The 25,642-nt window shown below is 33.9% G+C and overlaps 2 protein-coding genes across 7 annotated transcripts in view; one reads left to right on the forward strand and one right to left on the reverse strand.

The window, feature by feature from the left end:
- LOC136032239 (protein arginine methyltransferase NDUFAF7, mitochondrial-like) overlaps positions 1-13,295 on the reverse strand; it is a 95,513-nt gene extending 82,218 nt beyond the window's left edge. For all 3 annotated transcript variants that reach the window (XM_065712481.1, XM_065712475.1, XM_065712490.1), the window contains exons 1-2: positions 13,259-13,295; positions 1,398-1,657 (exon numbers count right to left, since the gene is read on the reverse strand). In XM_065712481.1, the coding sequence (XP_065568553.1) occupies positions 1,398-1,657; position 13,259 (261 nt within the window). In that variant the 5' untranslated portion in view covers positions 13,260-13,295. The remainder of the gene's footprint in view (positions 1-1,397; positions 1,658-13,258) is intronic.
- Positions 7,542-25,642, forward strand: part of LOC136032221 (ero1-like protein) — a 58,857-nt gene continuing 40,756 nt past the window's right edge. For 2 of the 4 annotated variants that reach the window (XM_065712461.1, XM_065712438.1), the window contains exon 1: positions 13,305-13,451. The gene's annotated coding sequence lies outside the window, so the exon portion shown is untranslated. Of the gene's footprint in view, positions 7,802-13,061; positions 13,207-13,304; positions 13,452-25,642 lie in introns of those variants that run through there. The other 2 variants (XM_065712452.1, XM_065712445.1) reach the window with 2 other exon arrangements.

Here is a 25,642-nt window from a genome sequence, read left to right on the forward strand (position 1 = left end):
AAATGAAGGGCTGCGGTCCCAATCCAACTAGAAATGGACCTTAATACTATTTAAATGAAAATTCTTAAGAACTCAAATGAATTCTCATTTAGTCATTCATTTCCATTAACCTTGAATAAATAAGATTCAGCTCGATCCAAAAAGATGACCTGTTCGACCAAATATAGTCCGCTAAATGGGATCAAAAAAGCAAGGAAAAAGTTTCTTTGATAAAACACTCATACCCCATCGTCATTTCAATTTTAATAGAAAATTGAAAAATCATTCCGATCAGAACCCCCCCCCCCCATATAGTGAAATTTCAATTAATGCAGAACAAGTGAACTTCATTTTATAAATCACATGCAGTCTCCAATATTAATTAGAAACCCCTCCCTCCTCTTTGGCCATCTCAAATTTGAATCCTCCGGAAGCAATACACAATTGAAACCGAATCTTTGTGCTCCCTTCGAGTAAAATCTCGCTTGTTAAAATCTGTAAAAGCGGACACATTACACTAAAAATCTAGGTAACCTAGGGATGGGGAAGGTAACATGACCCTTTTCCTGTACACATATTTTGGGGTGAATAACTAAGTGGTATCCTCAGTAGGGGATACTCCTAAAGTAGTGCATGTTTCTGAAATTTTCAAGCAGCCTCTAGAATTTGCCCCATTTTAGCATATAGCTTTATACGTTTTTTACCTCAAAAAGGGCATGCCCAACCTTCCCATAGAAGATGTCCATACATACAGAATAAATGTATTCTTACCCTACGGATCGGAAAACTAGGGGTGACAAAATTACATGTCCTCCAATTTTTCCTGTTAGTTTTCATATAGTCTGTTAGTAGGTTCAGCTTAGTAGAAACACTTATTTTCAGTTTTCAGAAAACATCTATTTTCTTTTGAAAAAGAGCAATAGTGAATAACTACCAATCTCTTCATAAATTATATATTATTGAACTTGTTTTGCTGCTCTAAAAATGAATCATGGCACGAAAACAGAACATTCAGTAACTTCTAAGAGTTGATGAAACAAATAAGTTGAAGACGTAGGTAGAAAAAAAAATGTGAAAAAACCTCAGCTGGGTGCACAACATTTTGATAATTTGTAGATTGACATGACCATTAACAAAAAAAAATTAAAGACTGAATGGTCATTTTAAAATCTAAGAAAAAAAGCTTCTTTTGATAGGAAAAAATCAAACGATTAGAAAAGAAAATCTAAAAAAAACATCCAATATAGAACAAAATATAATAAAGCCCCAAAATGAAAAAAAAACACCTAATTTGGTGATATTTTACCATTGATGACAACCTTGAACATGACTGATATACAGGCTACTTGAGGATATAAAAATTTATGGTTGAAGTGAGACAATCATTCAGTAACTAACTAAAACTCTGCGTTTCTTACCTCACCAAAAAGCTGACTTATCTCTGGAGATGTAATGAAGTCCCCATTCTTTCCAAAAACATCATTATTTATATAATACCCATCAGTCGGATTTGTCAGCACTTCTTTCATGTAATCCGCGACTGTGATCGGCCCAGTTGCTAGAATGCGTGCCTTTAGCTGACGATAAAGCGACGATGATTCTGAGAGCTTCTGAATGCACAAACTCCGTAAACTTGACCTCGTCAGCTGTTGAAGGTAAAAGACTCTAGAGTTGAACACTGCAAAAAGAACATTCTGAAAAAATGTATTGGCTAGAAACTTCGTCAAATGATAATTGGAAACTGAAGAGAAAGACTTAACTGGTATTTTAACTTGACCTAAAATTGTCTCTTTAACTTAATCCAATGTTAAGATATCATTATTAAGTTAAATTAAAAGATGAAACAACTACTTATTCTAGAACCAAAACGGGTGTATCTCAACAAGACACAATTGAAAAGCGCAGGGTGAAATACAAACTACTACCACCTGAAATAATAGTTTTGAATCAACATAAAGTTCCATTTGCTTAAACCTCATCAGCTGTTAAAGACAAAAACCTGTAAAACTTAGCACTCCAAAGAAAATTAACAATATGAAAAAAATACTTTTTATCTAGACTGAAACATGAATCGTCAAAAATTTTAGTCAAATACAATAGAAAACTGAAAAAAAAATCAACTGACACTTTAACATGATCTATTATTCTTATTGACGATCAGCTATTACAGCACCAGAACGGGTATAGCACAAAACTGAATTGAAAAAGCATAATGTACGAACTTAAATACATTCTAAGGCCACACTGGCTGTACATCACGTATGAAAAAAAGAAAAACAAATAGTAAATGAAAAATAAGATGAAATAGCCAAGAGAAACGAGGGTAGTGTCTAAAGAAGCTAAATCTATTGCTAAGCAAAGAATCCTTGCACAATCCAATTGGTAAATGGTCTTCCATTTATTCTGTTTTGTTTGATTCAGTGTGCATTTGTCTCTTGTGAAGTTTACTTCAATAGGTTAGATTTTTTTTTTTTCTTAGCACTGAGAACAACTTGGCCGAGATCTTTGTCGAAATATCTGCTTATTTTCACATTATATTGTACCACTGGATAACATTACTTTTCTCATCTATTTGGTTTTACTTTTTATTTATCGTTTTCTTTTCCTCTTTGTTTCATACGTAATGCCGAGCTACAAGTACCAGTTTTGTAGGCATAACAATCTAATTATAACAAATACAGTGTTTGGTCATAAAATGGCCCATAAGTTAACATGGTTTTCACGTTATGGTAAGACAGCAAACCTTATTATGTTATGTAAACCGAGAATGGCAGGATCAATACAAGATACTAGGGCATACTCACTATATTCATGCCTACCAATATCTATGCTACTGTGGCGAGATAATCCATAGTAGAAAAATTAGCAAAGAAGAGGTTTTTCAGAAGAGGTGTTTCCGCAAGGTCCCCAGTCTTGCAGGTACCCCGAAAGGGTTGAGGCAGCCCTTTGCAGAGGAGTTAATCCATAAATATGGATCTTGCGTCCTGCCATAGTTGTCCTAATATAGAGGATCCTTCCACGAAGGTGCTCTGCGTCATCGTGCATTCTAACCCATTACTGGAATAAGGTTTGTAAATCATGGGACGTAAGAACATGCCACTAGACATTGTTGAGCGTACATTTGAAGAGCCTTTTTCCTCTTCTACCTGCATTTATGGCCCCGGGCGAGGGTGTCCCAGTTTCTCTTATGGACCCCCAGGGACAAGGTCCCCCTTCGTCCTATGGAGGTACCCCACACATCTGTAGGGCGTTCCATTATCGCCACCTGGGAAGACGCTGAGTGGCCTCGGGGGGACACCTAAAGAGTAGTAGACTCATAGACCTTTTTTCTTTCTTTTTCTTCTTTTTTCTTTTTTTTTGATTATAATAAGGATAAAAGAAAAATACTTGGCTCCCCGGAAACACACACCTTTTCAAAGATCGGTATTATTCTTGATCAAATTTAGCGATTGGCTGGAAACATCTGCCAAATATATAGATTCCCTCACTTTATCCGCGATCCCAGCGGACTCGCTTGAAAACAGTCCTTCCCCCAAATTTCTCATCATATCGCATACACTAATCAACCCCTTTAAAAATCAAGCAACAAAAGAATGAGCTTCCACAATCTATAAGTCAAATCCTCACTGTTTATATTATTAGAAGTTATAGGGCGTTCCACGAAGAAAAAGAAGGTTTCGAAAACTAATTTCTAAAACAATTTTTTTATAAGAATAATCTGTCTTTATTATTGACAAAAGATAAGATAGTTATTTCAAAAAAGAAGACTTAGTTGAAAAAAAGCAATAATTTTGATCACATAATACCAACATATAGACCCTCATATTCCAGACTGCAAGCAATTACACAGTTAGGGAAGGTTTTATGAGTGAGAGGGAGAAAAAGCCTCCTCAATATGCAAATCAGCTGAAAATATCCGCTTTGTTTGCAAAACGGATATAAAGACGTTTTCCGTAGTTGCACCCTTATTCTTAACGACAGATGAGTTACACCTGCTGATTCCAAAGTCTGACTCGCCCCTGTGAAATTTTTGCTCGACCTGTAAAAACGTAACAAAAATGCATGTAAAAAAGGTCTTGATGCATTTTTGGAGTTTTTTGTAACCCTACTCCCTTAAAAAAAATCATGGATGCGCCCTTGAGTTACACTGAACCCGATCTTACGTAAATAGACAAAAATTTGATTAAAATCAATACCATAAGACTTAAATCACTCTAACAAAAAACAATAGTAGAAAACGCACTAACGAATGAGATTGTTCCCGTAGGTTAATTTTCATATACAAGTTACAATCAAAATATATACTAAATCTATAACAGGCAATAAGAAAGCATTACAAAAGTTGCTTATCACCAACTACTAGGATGGATCAAAGAAAAGATATCCACAATCTAAACCTTTCTATTAATTATAAGATTAGCCATTCTAAAAACCAAAGTGCTGCAATTTCTTTCAAAAGAGACTTAAATTTACGATTCAGTGAATTTTCATATAACGAAATAAAAAATAATTACTGGAGATCTCTATTTCGCCACAGATTAAAATTTCATTTTATATTTAGAAATATACTGAGTCTCATTTATAATTTTTAGAATCGTATCTACAAATAAGTGTTATTGGGTCTAAAAACCAATCAAACACAAATTTCTTAGATTCAATAATTGAATCATTAAAATAAGGGTAATGTGTTATGTTACTACAAAAGGTAAACAAATAAATAACAGTGGTTGTCAGATGTATTAGAAAAATGGCAACATTCTCACACAAGATACATAAGCAAATTTCTCCTTATAAGAAAATATTCTTATATACCAGATACATTTTTCAAGAGTCATCCGTTTTTAGTTTTTGAAAAGATGCGTACCCATATACCTTCACGTTTTGGCTGTAAAATGGACTCCTGCGCCGAAACTAAATTAATGATTGTTTAACCCCAAGAAACACTTAACCCTAATTGTAAAAAGGGCTTATAGTTTTGCAATCCCTCCCCGCACAGAAAGAGCTAATATAGACCTTAGATCAGAATATTCAATATTCAATATTCATCCTTACATCAGAATATTCAAGACAAATAGGAAATTTCTCCTGGAGTACACTTTCTACGGAATATAAAACCTATCCTTAAAAAAAACAAGAGCTAAGAGCTCATATGGCACTTGTGACGAGGCGAGAAGAGCTAAGAGCCAAGAGATCATATGGTGTGAGCTCTAACAAAATTCTATGAATCAATAGATGGATTTAAAAAGGAAACTAAGAGGCTTAATGCCGGTCAGGATTTAAAATAAGAGCTCTGAGTCACAAGGTCCTTCTAAATATCAAAATTCATTAAGATCCGATCACCCACTCGTAAGTTATAAATACCTAGTTTTTTCAAATTTTTCCTCTCCCTTTAGCCCCTCAAATGGTCGAATCTGGGAAAACGACTTTATCAAGTCAAATTGTGCAGCTCCCTGACACGACTACCAATTTTCATCATCCTAGCACGTCCAGAAGCACCAAACTCGCCAAATCACTGAACCCCTCCCCCCAGCTCCCCCAAAGAGAGCGAATCCAGTACGATTCTGTCAATCACGTATCAAGAACATTTGTTTATTCTATCCACCAAGCTTCATCCCGATTCCTCCACTCCGAGTGTTTTTCTAAGATTTCCCCTCCAGCTCCCCCCCAATGTCAAAAGACCTGGTCGGGATTTGAAATAAGAGCTCTGAGACATGATCATCTATTCGTAAGAAAAAAATACCCCAATTTTCACGTTTTCCAAGAATTCTGGTTTCCCCCTCCAAATCCCCCCAATGTCACAGGATCTGGTCGGAATTTAAAATTAGAACTTTAAAGCACAAGATCCTTCTAAATATCAAATTTCATTAAGATCTGGTCACCCTTTCGTAAGTTACAAATACCTCAATTTTCAAAATTACCCCCCCCCCCCAAATTCCACCAAAGAGAGCCGATCCGGTCCTGTTATGTCAGTCACGTATCTGAGACAGGTTTCTATTCTTCCCATCCCGTTTCATCCTGATCTCACCGCTTTAAGTATTTTCTAAGATTTCCGGTCCCCCCCAACTGCCCCCCCCCAATTACGCTTGATCCGGTTGAGATTTAAAATAAAAGATCTGAGTTACGAGGTCCTTCTAAATATGAAGTTTCATGAAGATCCGATCACTCCTTCGTAAGTTAAAAATACGTCATTTTTTCTTATTTTTCAGAATTAACCCCCCCTCCCAATAGAGCAGATCCGTTTCAATTATGTAAATCCCGTATGTAAGACTTCTGCTTATTTTTCCCACCAAGATTCATCCCGATCCCTCCAATCTAAGCGTTTTCCATGATTTTAGGTTCCCCCACCCCAAACTTCCCCCAATGTCACCAGATCCGGTCAGGATTTAAAATAAGAGCTTTGAGACACGATATCCTTCTAAATATCAAATGTCATTGAGATCCGATCATCCGTTCGTAAGTTAAAAATACCTCATTTTTTCTAATTTTTCACAATTAACCCCCCCCCCCGACTACCCCAAAGAGAGCGGATCCGTTCCGATTATGTCAATCATGTATCTGGGACTTGTTCCTATTCTTCCCATCAAGTTTCATCCCGATCCCTCCACTCTAAGTGTTTTCCAAGATTTTAGGTTCCCCCCCTCCGACTCCCCCCCAATGTCATCAGATCCGGTCGGGATTTAAAATCAAATTCATTAAGATCCCATCACTCGCTCATAAGTTAAAAATACTTGATTTTTTCTATTTTTTCCGAATTAACCGGCCCCCCACTCCCCCCCCCCCCAGATGGTCAAATCGGGAAAACGATTTGCTAAAATCGTTATAAAATAAAACTATTTCTAATTTAATCTGGTCCGGTCCCTGATACGCTTGCCAAATTTCATCGTCCTAGCTTACCTGGAATTGCCTAAAGTAGCAAAACCGGGACCGACAGACCGACAGAATTTGCGATTGCTATATGTCACTTGGTTAATACCAAGTGCCATAAAAAATCAGACAGCAAAATATGAATTTTACTGTTAGTAGCTCTTAGACACAGAAGATCATCCAAAATGAATTTTATGGTTTTATTTCAGCCGTAAGGCATGTACTAGAGTCAGATTTACAATGTAAATCGTGTAAGGAGAAATGTTTTGCCAACCGAAAATAAACAGTAAGCTTTTCGTTACGAAGTATCATAGCAATCGACGTTGGATGCAGGCACACTGAAGTCCCACCAAACTTGGGCTTTTACTAAAACCCTTACTTTAGATATGAAAAGCGTCTTCCACTACCTTTTAGATCCTCACCCTAAACTTAGGGATTAGATTAGCAAAACCAAATTTTATTAGACTTATTTAAAAGCGTTCGCAGGGGCTTTAGTATAACTCTGGTCCTAAATAAAGAAATTATCTTCATAAGTTCTCCAACTTCTTAGAATTCTTTTTAATGATCATTTTTACGAAAACATATTGTTTTATCCTCTGATAAGAACAGGTTTTTCTCTCAAGAAAAATGCCAAATCTTTCAATTTCTACACAGTGTTTTCCAAAATAATGTTGTTAAGCGACGAAATGATCTTTTTTTGAAATTGTCAACTTATTCAAGTTATTTTTTTCAGATGATCCTTCAAAGCAGTATAATCCAGATAATTCAATCAGGATTCTTAATAATGATCTGAAGTTGCCTGCTTTCTTTTGAGTAGTTTCATTAATCTGTAAGATTCCCAAGTCTTTGTGTCCACATAATCCTGACCTTTTTCTGGCAAGGAAAATGACTATAGACACTATCAGTTTAACATTTTCTCTGTTCGATATTATTTGAAGCACGTGTCCTCTCTTAAAAGGTAGCAAGATTCCGTTTTTTTAAATTTCTGGTACTATTGAGCCGGGTCGCTTCTTACTTACAGTTCGTTATCATGAACTATTTAAAAAGTGAAACACGAGGTTCGTTCAATTAGAATAAGATAGCCTTTGAACATTTTTAATAGCGTTAGCGTGAAGAGTGAGGTATTGTGGAGGGGTATCCTCCCCAAGTCGTAATAATTTCTATTCGTTTAGGTTTTATTGTTGATCCTTACTTTCAGTTGAAAAACCTGCTTTTTTTGTTTAATCATTCAAAGGCACAAACAATTATCTATAGGGAAAAACATTGAAATACCGCTGATTTTGAATAGCCAAAAATAGTCACAGTTTATTTTTCTTTATCCGGGGGCTGAGCCCGCATAATTTCAAATCTAGAATTTTGTGGTAGCCATCCATTACGTCGAAGCTTGTTTTTATATTGTTCAATGTTTAGAAAAAATTGCGTAAAATACTCTTTAATTGCAATTTTTGTAAGAGAACTTTGGCAAATGAAGAGTTGAATAATTTGAGCAAAAAATGATCGGAGATATCGAAATAATTATCATTAAGTATAGAAATTGAAAACATCAATATACCATTTAATCAAATTATCCCCAATACCTCCAATTTAAAGCGCAACATCTCGTCGTAAAACTCATCTAATAACGGACTTGAAGCAAACAGTGGTTAGCTTTGGATGCGTGAGCTAGATTCCTATAGGCATTTAGGTTGCCTCTGCAGAGTGGCGGATCCGGGTGGGGGGGGGGGGTCCTGACTTTGTGGTGAATGTGTGGTTGCGGCCGCTTTCTCTGGTTTGGGTGGGAACTACAGTTATTTTTTTTTATTGATTTTTAATAGTTGAGTTTTTAATAAGTTTTTAATTATTAAGACGGTTTCTTCTCAAACAGTTCGTGGTAACGAACTGTAGTAAGGAGCGACCCGGCTCAATAGTAAACGAAACTCTAAAAAACGGAATTTCGATACTAAAAGATACGTCAAAAGAATCAAAAGTCATCAAAAGTTACGAGCCTGAGAAAATTTGTCTTATTTTGGAAAATAGGGGGAAACAACCCCTAAATAGAATCTTAACGAATATCGCACTATCGCATTTAGCGTATCAAGAGCCCTACTGTGAGAGTTTCAAGCTCCTATTTAAAAAAATGTGGAACTTCATATTTTTTGCCCAAAGACCAATCACGAGTGCGTTTTTTTTTTTTTTTTTTTTTTTTTTTTTTTTTTTTTTTTTTTTTTTTTTTTTTTTTTTTTTTTTTCCCAGGGGTCATCGTATCGACCGAGTGGTCCTAGAATGTTGCAAGAGGGCTCATTCTAACGGAAACGGAAAGTTCTAGTGCCCTTTTTACGTGACCAAAACAATTGAAGGGCACCTAGGCCCCCTCCTACGCTCATTTTTCTCCCGAAGTCAACGGATCAAAATTTTGAGATAGTCACTTTGTTCAGCATAATCGAAAACCATAATAACTGTGTCTTTAAGATGACTTACTCCCCCAGAGTGCCCGGGGGAGTGACTTCAAGTTACAAACTTTCACCATAATTTACATACAGTAATGGTTATTGAGAAGTGTACAGACGTTTATCAGGGGGATTATTTTTTTTTTGGGGGGGGGGTTGAGGGGAGGGGCTATGTGGGAGGATCTTTCCTTGGAGGAATATGTCATGGAAGAACAGAAATTCAATGAAGGGGGGCAAGATTTTCTATCATTATTATAGAAAAAAAAAACAATGAAAAAATAAATATGAAAAAGTTTTTTCAACTGAAAATAAGGAGCAGCATTAAAACTTAAAACGAACAGAGATTATTACGCATATGAGGGGTTCATCTGCTCCTAAATACCTCGCTCTTTACGCTAAAATATTTTTCGTAATTTCAGATATTTATTGTACGGCCTTTCTGATTCAGGGGTCATTCTAAAAGAGTTGGGACAAAATTTAAGCTTTAGCGTAAAGAGTGAGGCATTAACAAAGGGATAAATCCCCTTATATACATAACAAAAATATAAGAATATAAAAGTTCGTTACGTAAGTTAATTCTTAAGTTACGTATATCTTTTACTTATAAAAAAATTCGTAAAAAATTAAAAGTTCTAGTTGCCTTTTTAATTAACCAAAAATCGGAGGGCAACTCGGCTTCCTCTCCCGCTCTTTTTTCCTCGCTTTAATTATTCCTCTGCGGAGAGCCAAAATAAAAACATGCATTGATTCAAAAACGTTCAGAAATTAAATAAAAAAACAAGCTTTTTTAAATGAAAGTAAGGAGCGACATTAAAACTTAAAACTAACAGAAATTACTCCGTGTATGAAAGGGGCTGTTCCACTCTCAACGCCCTGCTCTTTACGCCAAAGTTTTTTACTGTTTAATAAAGTAGAATTGAGAGAAAGATTCAAACTTTAGCGTAAAGAGCGGGGCGTTGAGAAGGGAACAGTCCCTTTCATATACGGAGTAATTTCTGTTCGTTTTAAGTTTTAATGTCGCTCCTTATTTTCAATTAAAAAAACTAGTTTTTTTTTATTTAATTGCAAACAAGTTTAAGGTTTTAGTTACTTTGTGCGGTCTCTGTTATATTTTACTAATGTCGCATACTGCCAAAATGTATCTAATTCAATTTAGGTTTATCAAGAAAATCTGTCCGTATTACCCCAAACGCCAACTGGGAGGTGAAAATCTTCATTTTGTAATAACAACGAAGGGAAATCTAGAATCCTAACTACTTTAGGCTGTCGAAATAATATTTCAGGATTGTGCTGTCACAACGGAGATGAAAAGTAAAATATTTACTTCTTTTTACTGTAGAAATTTGTTTTTGAGTCTTGCTATAGCATTGAGGCGAAAAAATTGATATTATTATCTTTTTTGGCTGTCTGTTTTGGTCTTTTTGGGTTTGCTCTTTTTGCGAAGCGGGGTGGTTTTACAACATTGTTGTTTTTTAGGGGATTTGTATGATAGAAAGTAAATATATGAGAAGTGCAAAAATTATTAATTAAGTTTGGATTTTGATGAGGAAATGGTGGCCACTTTACTGCCTATTTTCATCTAACTAAATCTCTGTATTATATGACATTTCACCTCCTCTGTTCATCCTAAACAGTGAAATAAAGGCCAAACTCTTTAGAACTTTAAGAAAAGTTCATATACTTAAAACTAAGTATATGAGTCGAAATACTCCTTCCAAGGTCGGAGTAATCATTTAAGAAAAAGTAATTTTCGAAAAATTGTTATAAAAGAAGCCAAATAACTATGTTCTTTATCTAGCTGGTATAGATGGTTCTCTGAGTTCTCAGATTGAATCAGTGGAATGGCATCGATTTTTTTTTCAAACATTTAGTAATAAAATGTTGGTAAAAAATGGAAATTCACACAACTTGAGTAAACCATAGAAACGGAATGCAACTGCAATATTACTTCAGAATTTCTCACCTTCTCAATACCAACCATTCACGAAATATGGTTATGTTTTGTATAGGGGTTGCATATAGTCGTCCATAAAATTGTCTAAACTGTTATATATACCGCTGAGGATTTTTACACTTATGCCATCCAATCATATTTCCACGATTATTTGTTTATAAATAATTTTTTTTTACAGGACAATTCTCTTACTTAATGCTAAATCTGTAAAAATTTAATTTTTGTGCTCAACAGACTTATCGAGATTTAAAAGTTTGGATTGAATATCTGAAAATCTCAAAATTAAAAAAAATGAAATTAAAATTGAACCTGGGATTTAAATCACCAATATATACCTACTAAATACAAAAATAACAAACACATAATTTTATGCTTTTAAGGAGTATTTTGACACATATGCTTAGTATCAAGCAAATACCTACATACATCCTTATTAGAGTTCATATTTTTCTGACGATTTGTGTGTTTATTCGAATATTTTAGGATGAATAGAAGAGGATATACTAACAAAGAGCTCTAAACTGACAGGATTCCACACTGAGAAGACTAGCCATTATAAACATTAACCGAAATATTGAGGTAGACAGCGACCGTGGAATAAATACATATGGCTGGAGAGGAAATAGAGAAATATACTTTTTCTTATAAAAGTTTGAATTCTATAATTTAAACTAAATATGTTGAACTTTAAGCGTTGAAAGATACGCCACGTTGTTATGAAAATTTAAATTTTGATAAGTAATTTTTTGAGATTTCGTCAAAGATGATATTGTTTATTAAAACACTATTAAAGAAACAATGATTAGTTAATGCTTTATTGCCTATACTTAAAACTCTCCTTTTAAATGTCTTCTATGCATTTCTATCTCTTCGTTCTGTTTTTCTTGTTACATTCCTAAGAGAACTAGTATTTAATATTTAATATATCTTTTACGAATATACAAGTTGTATCTTTATCCTCATTTCCTACTCTCCATTACTATCATAGTTACTAAGCGATGCCACAAACTTAAGCGGCATGCTAAATTATTTGATCAATACAAATTCTCACAAAGAGTGCATTATCCCAAAAGATGGTTAAAAATCTTTTTTTTTGACAATAAAAAGTTTAATTCACTCACTATAGTGGTCTGAAGTGCAAAGGCCAAAAATTATGCAGAAAATATCAAATATCATTTTTTTAGAGAGGGTGGACAGCTTTTTATTTTATTTTATTTTTATGACGGGATGGTTTTTATAGCTTAATATTTTTTGGTTCCATATTTCCATACCATTTTAATTGCAACGGATTTATTAGAACTTTAACCACAAACCCTTAGGGGCACATATAAAACAGACTAAACACGCAAATTTAAATCTCAGGGTCTTTTGAACTCTGCTTTTAACACTTTGTTCTAGCATTAAATCAATAAGATTTACATGAAAAGCATGCTAGTTTGAAATCTACTGTTATCAATGTTCTATCGACAAAAAATTTTGTTTTTTAATTTATTTTATACAAGCAAGCTATTTAAATTGAGATATTTGTCTAATATTAATTGAAGTAACGCTTTTTAATGGCCAAAATAATATGTGCAGATATCAGTTACCAGCTGCCTGGTTTAAGGTAATACAACGAATAAAAGCTAAAAAGCGCCAAAGCCCAACTGTCTAAAAAAACAAAAATGCACATAAGATGTAAATTTTTAAAACCAATTGTTTTAAAAAAGTGGGTGAATTCTAAGAATTTCATCTAACACTTCCTAAAAAAAAAATTAACGTCCAAATGGCGTAACTGTGCATCCATACGGCTTCACTTTTGCAATTTTTCATCCGTCTTTTAGTACGTGACAAAAATAGCGTGCGTCTTGACTATGCTGACATCTATACATCTACTTTGTCGACTTACTTTTGCTTAGTAAAGAGACATTATTGACAGAAATTAGTTAACCTATTATAAATTCGAAGGTTTCTAAGACATACTGGATCATTTTCATTTAAGTTGTAAGAAAATATACGTACTACTCTCGCTACATTCATATATGAAAGAACTTACTTGTACAGGTAGCGCTAAGTATCAGCGTGGTCCTTATCACAATAGGTTTAATTGTAATCATATATTGATGATTCACATGATCATCTTTAGAACCTAGCTTTGGCTTATTGAAGTTCATATTCTTGCAAATATTTTGTTGTGCCATATTAAGCATAAGAGGATGTTCAATTAACTTGGAATACTGTTTTATTAGGTAGGCACAAACGATTTTTTTAAAATAAATCTAGGTTAGTGCAGGGCCTAGTGGTACCCCCCCCCCCAATGAGAAAGTGGTATACCACAAAATACATTAAGCCCGTTTTATGATCCTGAAAGTGATAGAAGTCATTGCAATATAGAACAGTGAAGAGATAAATAAAATGGAAACCTAACAAAGTTCTTGACCACTGATTAAGATCAGCTAGAATGAAGACAGATGTATGCAAACAAATGACTGAAGAGGTAAGATCAGAGTTCTCAGGTTTTCATTAAAATCATTGGTAAAATTCTAGTTAGTTGACTTCTTGCTATCTCAGAAAGGGTTTAGGTTAGGAAAATGAAACTTTCAGAGATGAGTCTACAGGCTAAAGTATGTCCTGGGAAGATATTTTGAAGTAGCCACCTCCACTCCTTCTCCCTCTGGAGGGCCCTGAAATGTGCCTACATGACAGGTCTATACCTATTGAAATTTTGACAAAACAACATTTTACCTTAATTTTCAGTTACTGGTTGCTTTTTCTCTGCTTTTAGTTCTGAAAATCCAATTCCTGCTATTTGAGTAGAATTATGAGCCAGATCAATGTTTTTTTTTTCAAAATTTAGGAAATGTAGCCTATTTGTGTATCTTTAAAACCTTATAAAATGGAAATGAGCAAAGTTATGAAGCTGAAAACAATTTTGTTATACTTTAATTAAGCAGAAGATCTATTTTGCAAGGTTTCACTTTTATAACACACATATTTTCAAAGGTCATCAAAGTTCAAGGCCCTCTAGAGAGAGAAGGAGTAGAGGTAGTTGCTTCAAAATACCTTCCCAGGATATACTTTAGTCTGTAGATTAATCCCTGAAAGTTTCATTTTCCTAACTTAAACCCTTTCTGAGATAGCAAGAAGTCAATTAACTAGAATTTTACCAAATCATTTTTTGTCAGAAAATATAGGCCTATGATCTTTGCCTATGAAAAGCAAAGATCTTTGCCTAAGGCCTATGAAATTTAGGCCTATGGTGATGTCAAATCACCCAATAAATAATTAATTTGAAACCCACCTCTTTAGATTTTGATGAAACTTGGCACAATTGTTGCATTTGCTATCCTATTGATAAATACCAAATTTTATTTCTCTATCTCTTATAGTTTTTTTTTCTACAATTATTTTAATTTTCTTAATTTAACATGATTTTAGGCCTTGGATTTTGCATCTTGCAATGTAACTTGTAGCTTAAAAAATTAATATCTTGAAAACTATTTGAGATATCACCATGAAACTTTGCAAAATATTTAATTAATATATTCAAAATAAAGAAAAAATACATTCACTAACCTATCTCTACTCCCAAAAATAATAAAACTATTATAATCAGAATTTTTTTTTATTTGTAAACTGCTGTCAAGATTTACTAAAATTGCAATATCTCAGGTCTCAGACCTGGTTGAGTGTTCATATTTTTTTTACATACTCCTAGATACATAGGCTAACAGATAAACAAAAAAGATGTATGGCTTTTTCACATGTTTGACTGATATTCAACTTTATTTATGAGTAACAAAATTACAGACCAACTAAAAGAATACACAATTTGAAACATTTGGTTTGAAAGTAAATTAAAGTTTAATTTTAACTTTTCTTGTATTAAGTTGTTATCAGAATAAAAATACTCATTTAAACAGGGTACTCAAGTCACTTTCAATTTCAAAGTATTTACAAAACCTTTATGAAGATAAATTGTAAATTATTTACTACTGATCATGTTTGTATCAACTATGAAGTGTTTAAAATTTTATATATCCACTTATTTTTTATAATTATTTCTAAAATCAATTAATTATTGATAGAGCAAGGGGTCAGAACTAAGACATGACAAAGATTTATAAAAGAGACATTATAAGCACTAATATTTACACAGCCTGTATGACTCATCTATCTTGTCTCAACAGGATCCTTTCATGTTGGTTCATGCTCCTAGCTCTACAGCTAACCACTGAACACTGCCTCAGTTTAGATCTTGCTTTGAGTTAGTGAAGACCTATAGTGCAAACTTCTTGTGCAGTGATTGTGATTTTTAATTTTATTAAGTGAAAAATGAAACTTAACAGTTACAGTATATAACTGTCATTTCCATTAAATGTCTTTTAACAAAACTATTTAGTTTTGAAGTAAAGATGCACCTTTTAATTTTGGAAATCAACAAGAGTCAATTTTCTCTGACTCAGTGATTGTGTAAAACTAAGTGAATAGGCTAGTTACAGGTTGAACCTATTTTTCATCTTGGACTTTAAAATGGGGTAAGCAGAAATCAAAATGGCAAATCCTCAAGCTTCTAGCATTGGACTATTTAAACAATCAGACTGTTTTCAGACAACTTATACACCTTCCAAAAAATTACAATCTGTGTCAGAATTAACCAAGAAAGAAAAAGAATTAATTCAACTTAGATCTGGAATCGATTTAATTGAATTTAAAAATGTTTGTTTCCATCACGGCTACTACTTTCTTGTGTGAAATTTTTTTTTTTATTAAACCTGGACAAAAGATATGCCCTTCATATCAAAACTTCTGTGAAGAAAAAACTAAAATCACTGAAAGTGAATCTGATGACGAACTAATGATTGAACTGGATTCATTCAAATCTAGAAATATCTCCCTTTCACAAACAAATGCAGCCTTAGATGATTTGAGTTTAACTTCAATTAAACTTCATAATTTGTCATCACATAGTAAGGGATCATATTACAAAAGAAAAGTTGAAAAAGTAACAAAAGAAGTAAAGAAAAAAATCTCCAAAGCTCTAGATTATGACATTGAAATGTCAGAAGACGAAAAAGAAGACAAGAGAAATTCTTATCAAAAAAGTAGAAGATTTTGATAAACTCGTGGGCCTTTTAAAAGAAAAACTTGTGTCTGTTGGGAGATCCCAAAAAGTTCAGATTCTGACTTTGGTGCCAGAATCTTGGAGCAAGAAAAAAGTTGCTACAGAATTTCAGGTGACCAAATATATGGTAAAACAAGCAAGAAAACTTAAACGAGAGAAAGGTATCCTAGCTATCCCTGACCCTAAAAACAGTAACACACTCTCCAAAAACACAGTTAAACTTGTGACAGACTTTTACCAAAGTGATGAGAATTCAAGAGTTTTACCCAGAGCAAAAGATAAAGTGAGCATTAAAAAAAATATTTATATGCAAAAAAGACTTATTCTCAGTAACTTGAGAGAGCTTTACTCTTGTTTTAAATGCGAATGTCCCAACTGGAAAATAGGATTCTCGAAATTTTGCAGCATAAGACCAAAGTGGCAAGTCCTTGCTGGGTCAGCAGGTACCCATACAGTATGTGTATGCAGCATACACCAGAATATGAAATTGTTACTAGAAGCTGTAAAAATTGAAGAAAGTTACAAAGATTTGATCAAGATGTTGGTTTGTAATGTTGAAAACAGTGAGTGTATGCTACACCATTGTGACAACTGTCTGTCTGATGATGCCCTGATTGAATACTTAACTGCAAAATTGAGTGAAGATTATGATTTAGAAGAAGAAATAATTATAAGCCAATGGGTTAATACTGACAGGACAGAAATGGTTAAGCAATCAATCAGCGTTGAAGGCTTTATTTCTTTACTGAGCAAATTGGTAGAAAACCTAATCCCACATTCATATATTACAAAATCACAGTCTAAAACTTTCAAAAAACTGAAAGAAGATCCGCCTTTGAATACAGCAATTGTAGTAATGGATTTCAGTGAAAATTTATTCTTACACCATTCAAAATGAAATCCAATGTTGTCACTGGAACAGAGGTGGATGCACAATTCATCCAGTTGGACTCTACTTGAAAAAGGATGATAAAGTTTTTATTTCCAACCATTGTTTCATAAGTGATGATTTACAACATGACACTTGTTTTGTGAATTTCGAAATGGCTGAAAGAAAATCATCCCGAAATAAACCAAGTTCATTATTTCACTGACGGCTGTGCTGGTCAATACAAAAATAGAAATAGTTTCAAAAACCTAACCAACCATCATGAAGAATTTGGAATGAAAGCCGAACATTCATTCTTTGCAACAAGCCACGGGAAATCAATATGTGATGGCTTGGGAGAAACTGTTAAGAGAATTTTGCGAAAAGCCAGCCTTCAACTTTCAGATGAAAATCAAATCAAGACATCAACTGCAGTTTATGACTTAACATTGAAAAAATAGACTTTCACTTTATTGACAAAAAAATGCTGAAGCTTTCAGATTGGAGTTAGTGTCGTGATTTTTAACCACCAAGACTATTCCCAGTACTAGAAGTTTCCATTATTTCAAACCATTAAATACAAATGAAATTGAAATAAAGAGGACTGCTGATAGTCCTAATCCTACCCTAATGTTTTCTTTTGATCCTGCTATGGATTGGGTCTGCATTCAACCATCTTTAGACGATTATGTGGCTGCAAACTACAATGGAAAGTGGTACTTTGGACTCGTTAAAACTGTGTTTTATGAAGAAGAAGATGCTGAAATTCTTTTTCTTCACCCTCCAGGACCTGCTGCCAGCTTTTACTGGCCTCAAAGAGAAGACTTGCGCATAATACCTTTGGAGCACATTACCAGTACAGTTGACGCACCGCAATCAAGTAGCACTGGCAGAATGGACTACTTCAAAAAAGAGTGTATCAGAAAAACAGAAGAGTGTTGGATGAAGTGGAAAAAATATAACAAGCAGAACTAATAATTGCTGTAAAAGATATTGATTCTTAGACTTCAATTTTTATTTTATTTCACATTTATTAAATGTAAGTAAACTGCAAATTTATAATTTCTTAATAATATTCTACTTTTTGGAATATCAACTAAACATGTGAAAAAGCCATACATCTTTTTTGTTTATCTGTTAGCCTATGTATCTAGGAGTATTTAAAAAAAATATAAACACTCTACCAGGTCTGAGACCTGAGATATTGCAATTTTAGTAAATCCCGACAACAGTTTACAAATAAAAAAAAAATTCTGATTATAATATTTTTATTATTTTTTGGAGTTGAGATAGGTTAGTGAATGTATTTTTTCTTTATTTTAAATATATTAATTAAATATTATGCAAAGTTTCATGGTGATATCACAAATAGTTTTCAAGATATTAATTTTTTAAGCTACAAGTTACATTACATGACGCAAAGTCCGAGGCCTAAATTCGCGTTAAATTAAGAAAATTAAAAAAATTGTAGAAAAAATACTATAAGAGATAGAGAAATAAAATTTGGTATTTATCAATAGGATAGCAAATGCAACAATTGTGCCAAGTTTCATCAAAATCTAAAGAGGTGGGTGTCATGACCTGGCTGACTTGACATGGAATGACCCTGAGACATAAAGAGAGATGGATCTAGATTTTTAGTTATCCATGATTACATTTATAGTCTTGTTTTAACAGTTCATCTCCCATCTCTAACATTTTCCTTAGGAAATATGGGCCATCAAACTAAAGAATAACAGTGAAATTTATGCTTTATAATAGCCTATCCAACACCAACAGATCTGTTTCTAGGGAAGGCAACCAGGTCAGCCATATCAGACACTGCAGCTAGGGGAGGGAGGACTATAGTTCAAAGATTGCCAACTTTGATTAGAACTTTCACTTTGGCTTGTCAGTTTTTGATTTGGGAGGGGAATGCTGTATTAAATTTTTCTCTGGGCATCACCAATTCTAGGAACAACTCTGAGTATCATGTAAAACCTCTTGTACTTGGGCAAAATTTAATATAAGAAAATAGTTTTTCCAACTCAGAGTAAAGGGCAGCATCCAAAATTAAACAAGAGCTAATATGGCACTTGAGACAAGGCTGGACAAGCCAAGAGCTCATATGGTATGAGCTCTAGCAAAATTCTAAGAATCAATAGATGGATTAAAAGGAAAATCAGAGGCTTAATGCCAGTTGGGATTTAAAATAAGAGCTCTGAGTCACAAGCTCCTTCTAAATATCAAAATTAATTAAGATCCAATTGCCCACTCATAAGTTATAAATACCTCATTTTTTTTACTTTTTCCTCTCCCTTCAGTCCCCCAGATGGTCTAATTGGGGAAAACGACTTTTTCAAGTCAATTTGTGCAGCTCCTGAAATATCAAATTTTGTTAAGATCTGATCACCTGTTTGTAAGTTATAAATACCTCATTTTTTCTAATTTTTCCAAATTACCCCCTCCCTCCCAACTCCACCAAAGAGGGCAGGTCCAGTCTGGTTATGTCAGTCATGTATCTTGGACATGTTTTTATTCCTCCTACCAAGTTTCATCCTAATCTCTCCGCTTTAAGTATTTTCCAAGATCCCCCCCCCAAATGATACTGTATCTAGTTGGGATTTAGAATAAGAGATCTGACTTACGAGGTCCTTCTAAATATGAAATTTCATTAAGGTACGATCACCCCTTCATGAGTTAAAAATACCTCATTTTTTCTTCTTTTTCAGAATTAACCCTTCCCCTAACTCCCCCAAATAGAGCAGATCCATTCCAGTTATGTCAATCATATATCTAGGACTTCTGCTTATTTTTCCCACCAAGTTTCATCCTGATCCTTCCACTCTAAGCATTTTCCAAGATTTTAGGTTCCTCCCCCCAACTCCCTCATATGTCACCAGATCCAGAGCAGATCCATTCTGGTTATGTCAGTCATGTATCTTGGACTTGTTTTTATTCTTCCCACCAAGTTTCATCCTGATCCCTCTGCTTCAAGTGTTTTCCAAGATTTCCGGTTCCCTCTCTCCAACCTCCTCCATTATGACTCTAGATCCAGTCAGGATTTGAAGTAAGAGGTCTGAGGCATGATATCCTTCCAAACATCAAATTTCATTAAGATCCCATCACCCATTCATAAGTTAAAAATACCTCATTTTTTTTTTACTGAAAGTAGGGAGCGACATTAAAACTTAAAACGAACAGAAATTACTCCGTATATGTAAGGAAATTGTTCTCCTCAACGTCCTGCTATTTACGCTAAAAGTTTTTTACTGTTTTAAAAAGTATAATTAAGAGAAAGAGTCAAACTTTAGCGTAAAGAGCGGGACGTTGAGGAGGAAAATCTCCTTACATATATGGAGTAATTTCTGTTCGTTTTAAGTTTTAATGCTGCTCCTTACTTGCAGTTAAAAAAAACTTGTTTCGTTTTTTTATTTAATTACTATTAACATCTCTACATGTAAAATTGAGCTGGTAAAGACAAAGCAAGTAATAAAAAACAAATATTGCATAGGAGTTTCGAAAAATTCACCCAGTGTAAAATTTCCCCTAAAAAGTTCTCCCTCTGGAAACTTTCTTCTCATTGGAACAAGAATTCTCCCTGTTGAAAATCAGGCCAGCATAAAATTCTTCCTCCCCACACCCATCCAAAATATGTATATATACTTCCCAATAACACAATACTACATGTTAAAAATGGGTGAATTTTATAACTTAAAGACCTTTCCCAGGGGCTGTAAGGGGTCACTCCAAATTCATAGTTACTGGGCCTTTCACCTATGCTAGACAAAATAGCCATCACTAAATTTTGGGAAAAGGGGGTGTGGTAGGGGGCCTAGTTGCACCCCAATCTTTTTTAACCCTCAAAACGAGCATTAAAACTTTTAATCTCTGTTTGAATGAGCCCTCTCCCAGTGTTTTAGGACCATTGGGTTGATACAATCAAACCTGGGGGAAAAGGACAAACAAATAAACATGCATCCATGATCATTGTTTTGGCAAAACATTAAAAATTTCACATTTTTGCAGATAGGAGCTTGAAACCTCTACTGAGGGGTCCTCTGATACGCTGGATCTGATGGTGTAATTTTCGTTATGAAAATCACCCCTTGTTCTAAAATCAGGCAAATCTTCTTAGGCTTGTTGTTTTTGATGGGTAACATTAAACTTAGTAAAACATATATTTTTTGAATCAGCATAAAATCTAATTCTTTTCCTATAATCTATTGGCATCAAAATTAGTTTTTTAAGATGTTTGGTTACTATTGAGCTCTGTTGCTCCTTACCTACAGTTTGTTACCAAGAACTGTCTAATATATTGACTGGAACATAGGCTATTTTTTATTTACAGGCAGTCTGCTTCTAATCTTGAACTTGTGACATATAAACTAGGTGTAGATGATTAAGATTGGCTGATAGTCTAGTTGAGATCAGCTGACTGCAATCTTCAATAAGTTTGCTTTTCAACATTAAAATTTAGAGAAAATTTACCCTTATAGCACAGCCTATTTAAATATAATATTGTGCTCCAAGACTCTTGTCTTTAGTTTGAATCTTTCCAAATTAAGTCTGTCTACGATTTAAATACTTTTTTATTACTTCAATACCCTTTATCAATGATTCCCTTATGTTTTCCAAGATTAAGTCTAAGCTTTGTCTCAGATTAATTTTACTCATCTTTAATTTTTAATCTTTAATTTTACTCATTTTAACTGGTTTTACAATCAACCTAACAATAGGGAAAACATCAAGCAAATATATTACTAGGGCTATAAATGGGTCTATTAAAGAAGGGGCGTTTCAGGATAATGACTATTAGGTTGACAAGAGGGATAAAATAAGGAATTTAATGGTATCATTTTTATTGCATGTTGGTTTTGTATCATGAGACGATTGGTGTGAGGGGAGTAGGACGGGCATGAATTTTGAAAAGCCCAATCTTAACCATGGAAAAGAACATGAAATTAGCAATCTAAAAAGGTCCCTCTTTTTGTTCCAGAATGTTTTGTTTGGTAGAGCTGCTACTCTACCCATTTACCAAAAATTCACTCTGACACCTTGGCCCCTAAGTAACTTTTCTACAGAACTGATTGATTTGCTAACCCTAGCCTATAAATAAACTACTACTTCATTCCCCTTTCAGTTAAGGCTCAGGAAAAAAAAAAATCAAAAATGGATTATTTCGAAGCTCTCTACTTGGATAATAGTCATTCTGTCATAATTACATTTTAGTTTTCTAGGGGGCTGAATATAGGCTAGCCCCAGGTTTGGAGAAAACCCCCATTGCTCAATCATTGGCTAATCTTGGAAAAGTGTGTTGATGAATATATATATATATATATATATATATATATATATATATATATATATATATATATATATATATATATATATATATATATATATATATATATATATATATATATATATATATATCCTAAACATACAAAATAATGGTATGTTCATTTTGACAGAAGTTGTTTCTCAATAAGTAAGTGATTAGTTGAAATGTATTAACCATATGCAATGATAAAAAGGGTAAAATCTGGTTTTGAAGCTTCTTGCTATCTTGAAAAATAGTATTTTGGGGGTATGAAACTTTCATGAATCGATTATGGGCCTAAGAAATACCCAAGGGAAGTACTGCCAAGTACTACGCCTCTTATATTTATTTCTAGGGATCAGGAGATTGCATAAATGGCATATCCATGCCTATCTGAATTTTAACTTAAAACATTTTATATTAATTTTGAGTTTTCAATGCCATTTTCATTTGCTTAATTTTGAGAAAGGCAATTCCTATTATTTCAGTAGAATTTTAAGCCAAATCAAGAGCTGTTTTTTTTATACATTTAAGAAACAATTTTGCAGATATTTAAAACCCTATAAATTGAGATTTTGAAAATGTATGAGGCTCAAAATGCTTTTCTTGTACATTATTCAAGCAGAAGATTTATTTTGCAATTTTTTACTTTGTAAAACAAAGATTATTAAAGGTCATCAAAGGTCAGTTCTATGTGGATGGAAGGAGAAGATGTAGATATAGGTGCTTCAATTCATCTTCCCAGAAGATTATTAAGGATGTTGATGCATTTCTGGAGTTCCATTCACCTTACTCCACTACTTTCCAAACCCTCTGAACTAGGATTTTACCCTTACAATTATCAATGCACTGTTAGTCAGTAGTAGAGGCTAACCATCACACAAACCTCAAGTTCAAATTTGCCTAGTTTTAAACTTGAGATCTTAAAGCTGGAACAATGTAGCACATCTAAATCATAGATAGATACTATCTAGGGTGTATACAATCCAAGCCAAACGTTTTGAAGTAGAATAATTGTATTTAAATAGGATAGGCAAAGATAACTTCTGTCCTAGCCTAAAAGTAAAAAAAATAAGTTTTCACTATGGGGGAAGGGTAATGAAAACATCAGAAGATTGCCATTTTTTACTTTGTTCTTGGATTTGACAAATACTATTGAAAAGAAAGTACGAAAAGTAAAAACTAAAGCAAAAACAATTGCAACTTTGTTTTTGGTTACTATGACTCTGATAGAATTACAACTTTGTCTGAGAAAAATGATTGATTAGATGTTATTGATGTTGAGCTAGAATTTTCGAAAGCTTTTGATTTTTGGAAATACATATGCTATTTACAAGGCTGGTATTTACAAGGCTATTTACAAGGCTGGTGGCCGCCCACACCCTTTCCAGATTGAAAACCAGAGTTTTGCTTGACTACATGAAGTAATAAGATCTGGTCTTGACAACCATCCAGGAATGAGTCCTTTTAGACATGTTGCAAAGGAACGATTTTATTTGCAGCCAAATGGATGGCAAGGCAAGTTTCTACATAGTCCAAATTTAAACAGATCATAATCTTGTTTTGATTTGACTTGAGTAACTTATGAAGGAGATTGAAAGGGATGCTGATTTCATCCAGAGTTGAATCTACTGATGCATCAAATAGGGCTTGGTCGATTTTCTATAAGTCATGTCTCTGTCAAGGTAGCCTTCTGAAGAAGCAGCAGGTATACTTTGATCACTAAAAGATGGCAAAGTGGTTGAACTGGCTTTGGGAAGTTGATCAGAAAACTGATAATCAAACATAATCTTTACTGTATCATCTTTCAAATCTTACAATACTGCAATATGGTCCAAGTTGAAATTTCGTGAAGATGTATGAATATACAAAAAATTAAACGTTTTTATCTAAACAATTCAAGAAATCACTCCATATGCCCTTAACTAGTAATGTATTACATAAAACAACTGAAAGTAAAGACATTTTTTCAACTAAAAGTAAAGAGCAATATTATTCTATATATGAGTGGGGCTGCTCCTTCCTCATTACCCCACTCTTCACGCTAAAGTTTTTAGCCCTTTTGAATTAGCTTCCTATTCTAATTAAACTGCTCCTGTGTTTAAGGAGTCATTTTAAAAATCGGGATAAAAGATCAAACTTAAACATAAAGAGTGGGTATTGCGGAGGGGGCAGTCCCTCTCATCCTTATATATGGAAAAATTCTGTTTGTTTTAAGTTTTAATGTTGCTTCTTACTTTCAGTCGAAAAAACTTGTTTTTCTTATTTAATTTCTGATCGTTTTTTGAAAAGTTATCCCTCCGCAAAAAATTCCTCCATGGAAAAGTCCCCCCCCCCGGGAAATTACCCTGAAAACCCATTATCCCTGTAAATTCCCTCGGAAAATTTCTTGCAGACACAACTCATGCTGGAAGTCCCCCCTATGTGGTAAATTTTTCCTGGAATCCCTCCCTACAATAGAAAATTTTTTCATGTAGAATTTCTTTCACAAAAAATACCCCTCCTCATGGAAAGTCCTCCAGAAAATCCAAACCATGCTGAAAATTTGCACAGTAAAATTCTCTTAGAACATCTTCATGTGTAAAACTGAGTTACCAAAAAGAAATTAAGACAAATAAAAAACGAATTTTCATATACGGCTTCTGGTAAATTCTCTCTGTATAAATTTTTTTTTGGAAAGTTCATCCCTTGAAATTTCCATCCCAGCAGAAAGCTGAGTTTCCATCTCAGTAGAAAATGTCGGTATTTTGCCCAATAACAAATACTTTGTATGAACAATATGTAAATTTCATAACTTGTAGCTCTTTCCTGGGGGAGGGGCTGTAGGAAGGGGGCCATGTCATACCCAAAGGCTATGCTGAATGAGATGGTTCTCTCAAAATTTTGATCAGATGACTTTGGGGGAAAAGGGTGTGGGAGGGGGGCTAGGTGCCCTCAAATATTTTTGATAGCTTAAAAATGTCACTAAAACTATTCATTTCCGATCAAGTGAGCCCTCTCCTGATCTTCTAGGATCACTGGTTTCATCTGGTTACCTCTGGGGAAAACAAAGAAATAAACACACATCTGCAGTCTTTCTTCTGTGAAAAAATGCAACATTCTGCACTTTTTATGTAGGTAGCCGTTACAGTAGGGTTTCTTAATG

This window comes from Artemia franciscana, chromosome 1 (assembly GCF_032884065.1).
Source record: "Artemia franciscana chromosome 1, ASM3288406v1, whole genome shotgun sequence".
In the NCBI taxonomy this organism is placed as follows: domain Eukaryota; kingdom Metazoa; phylum Arthropoda; class Branchiopoda; order Anostraca; family Artemiidae; genus Artemia; species Artemia franciscana.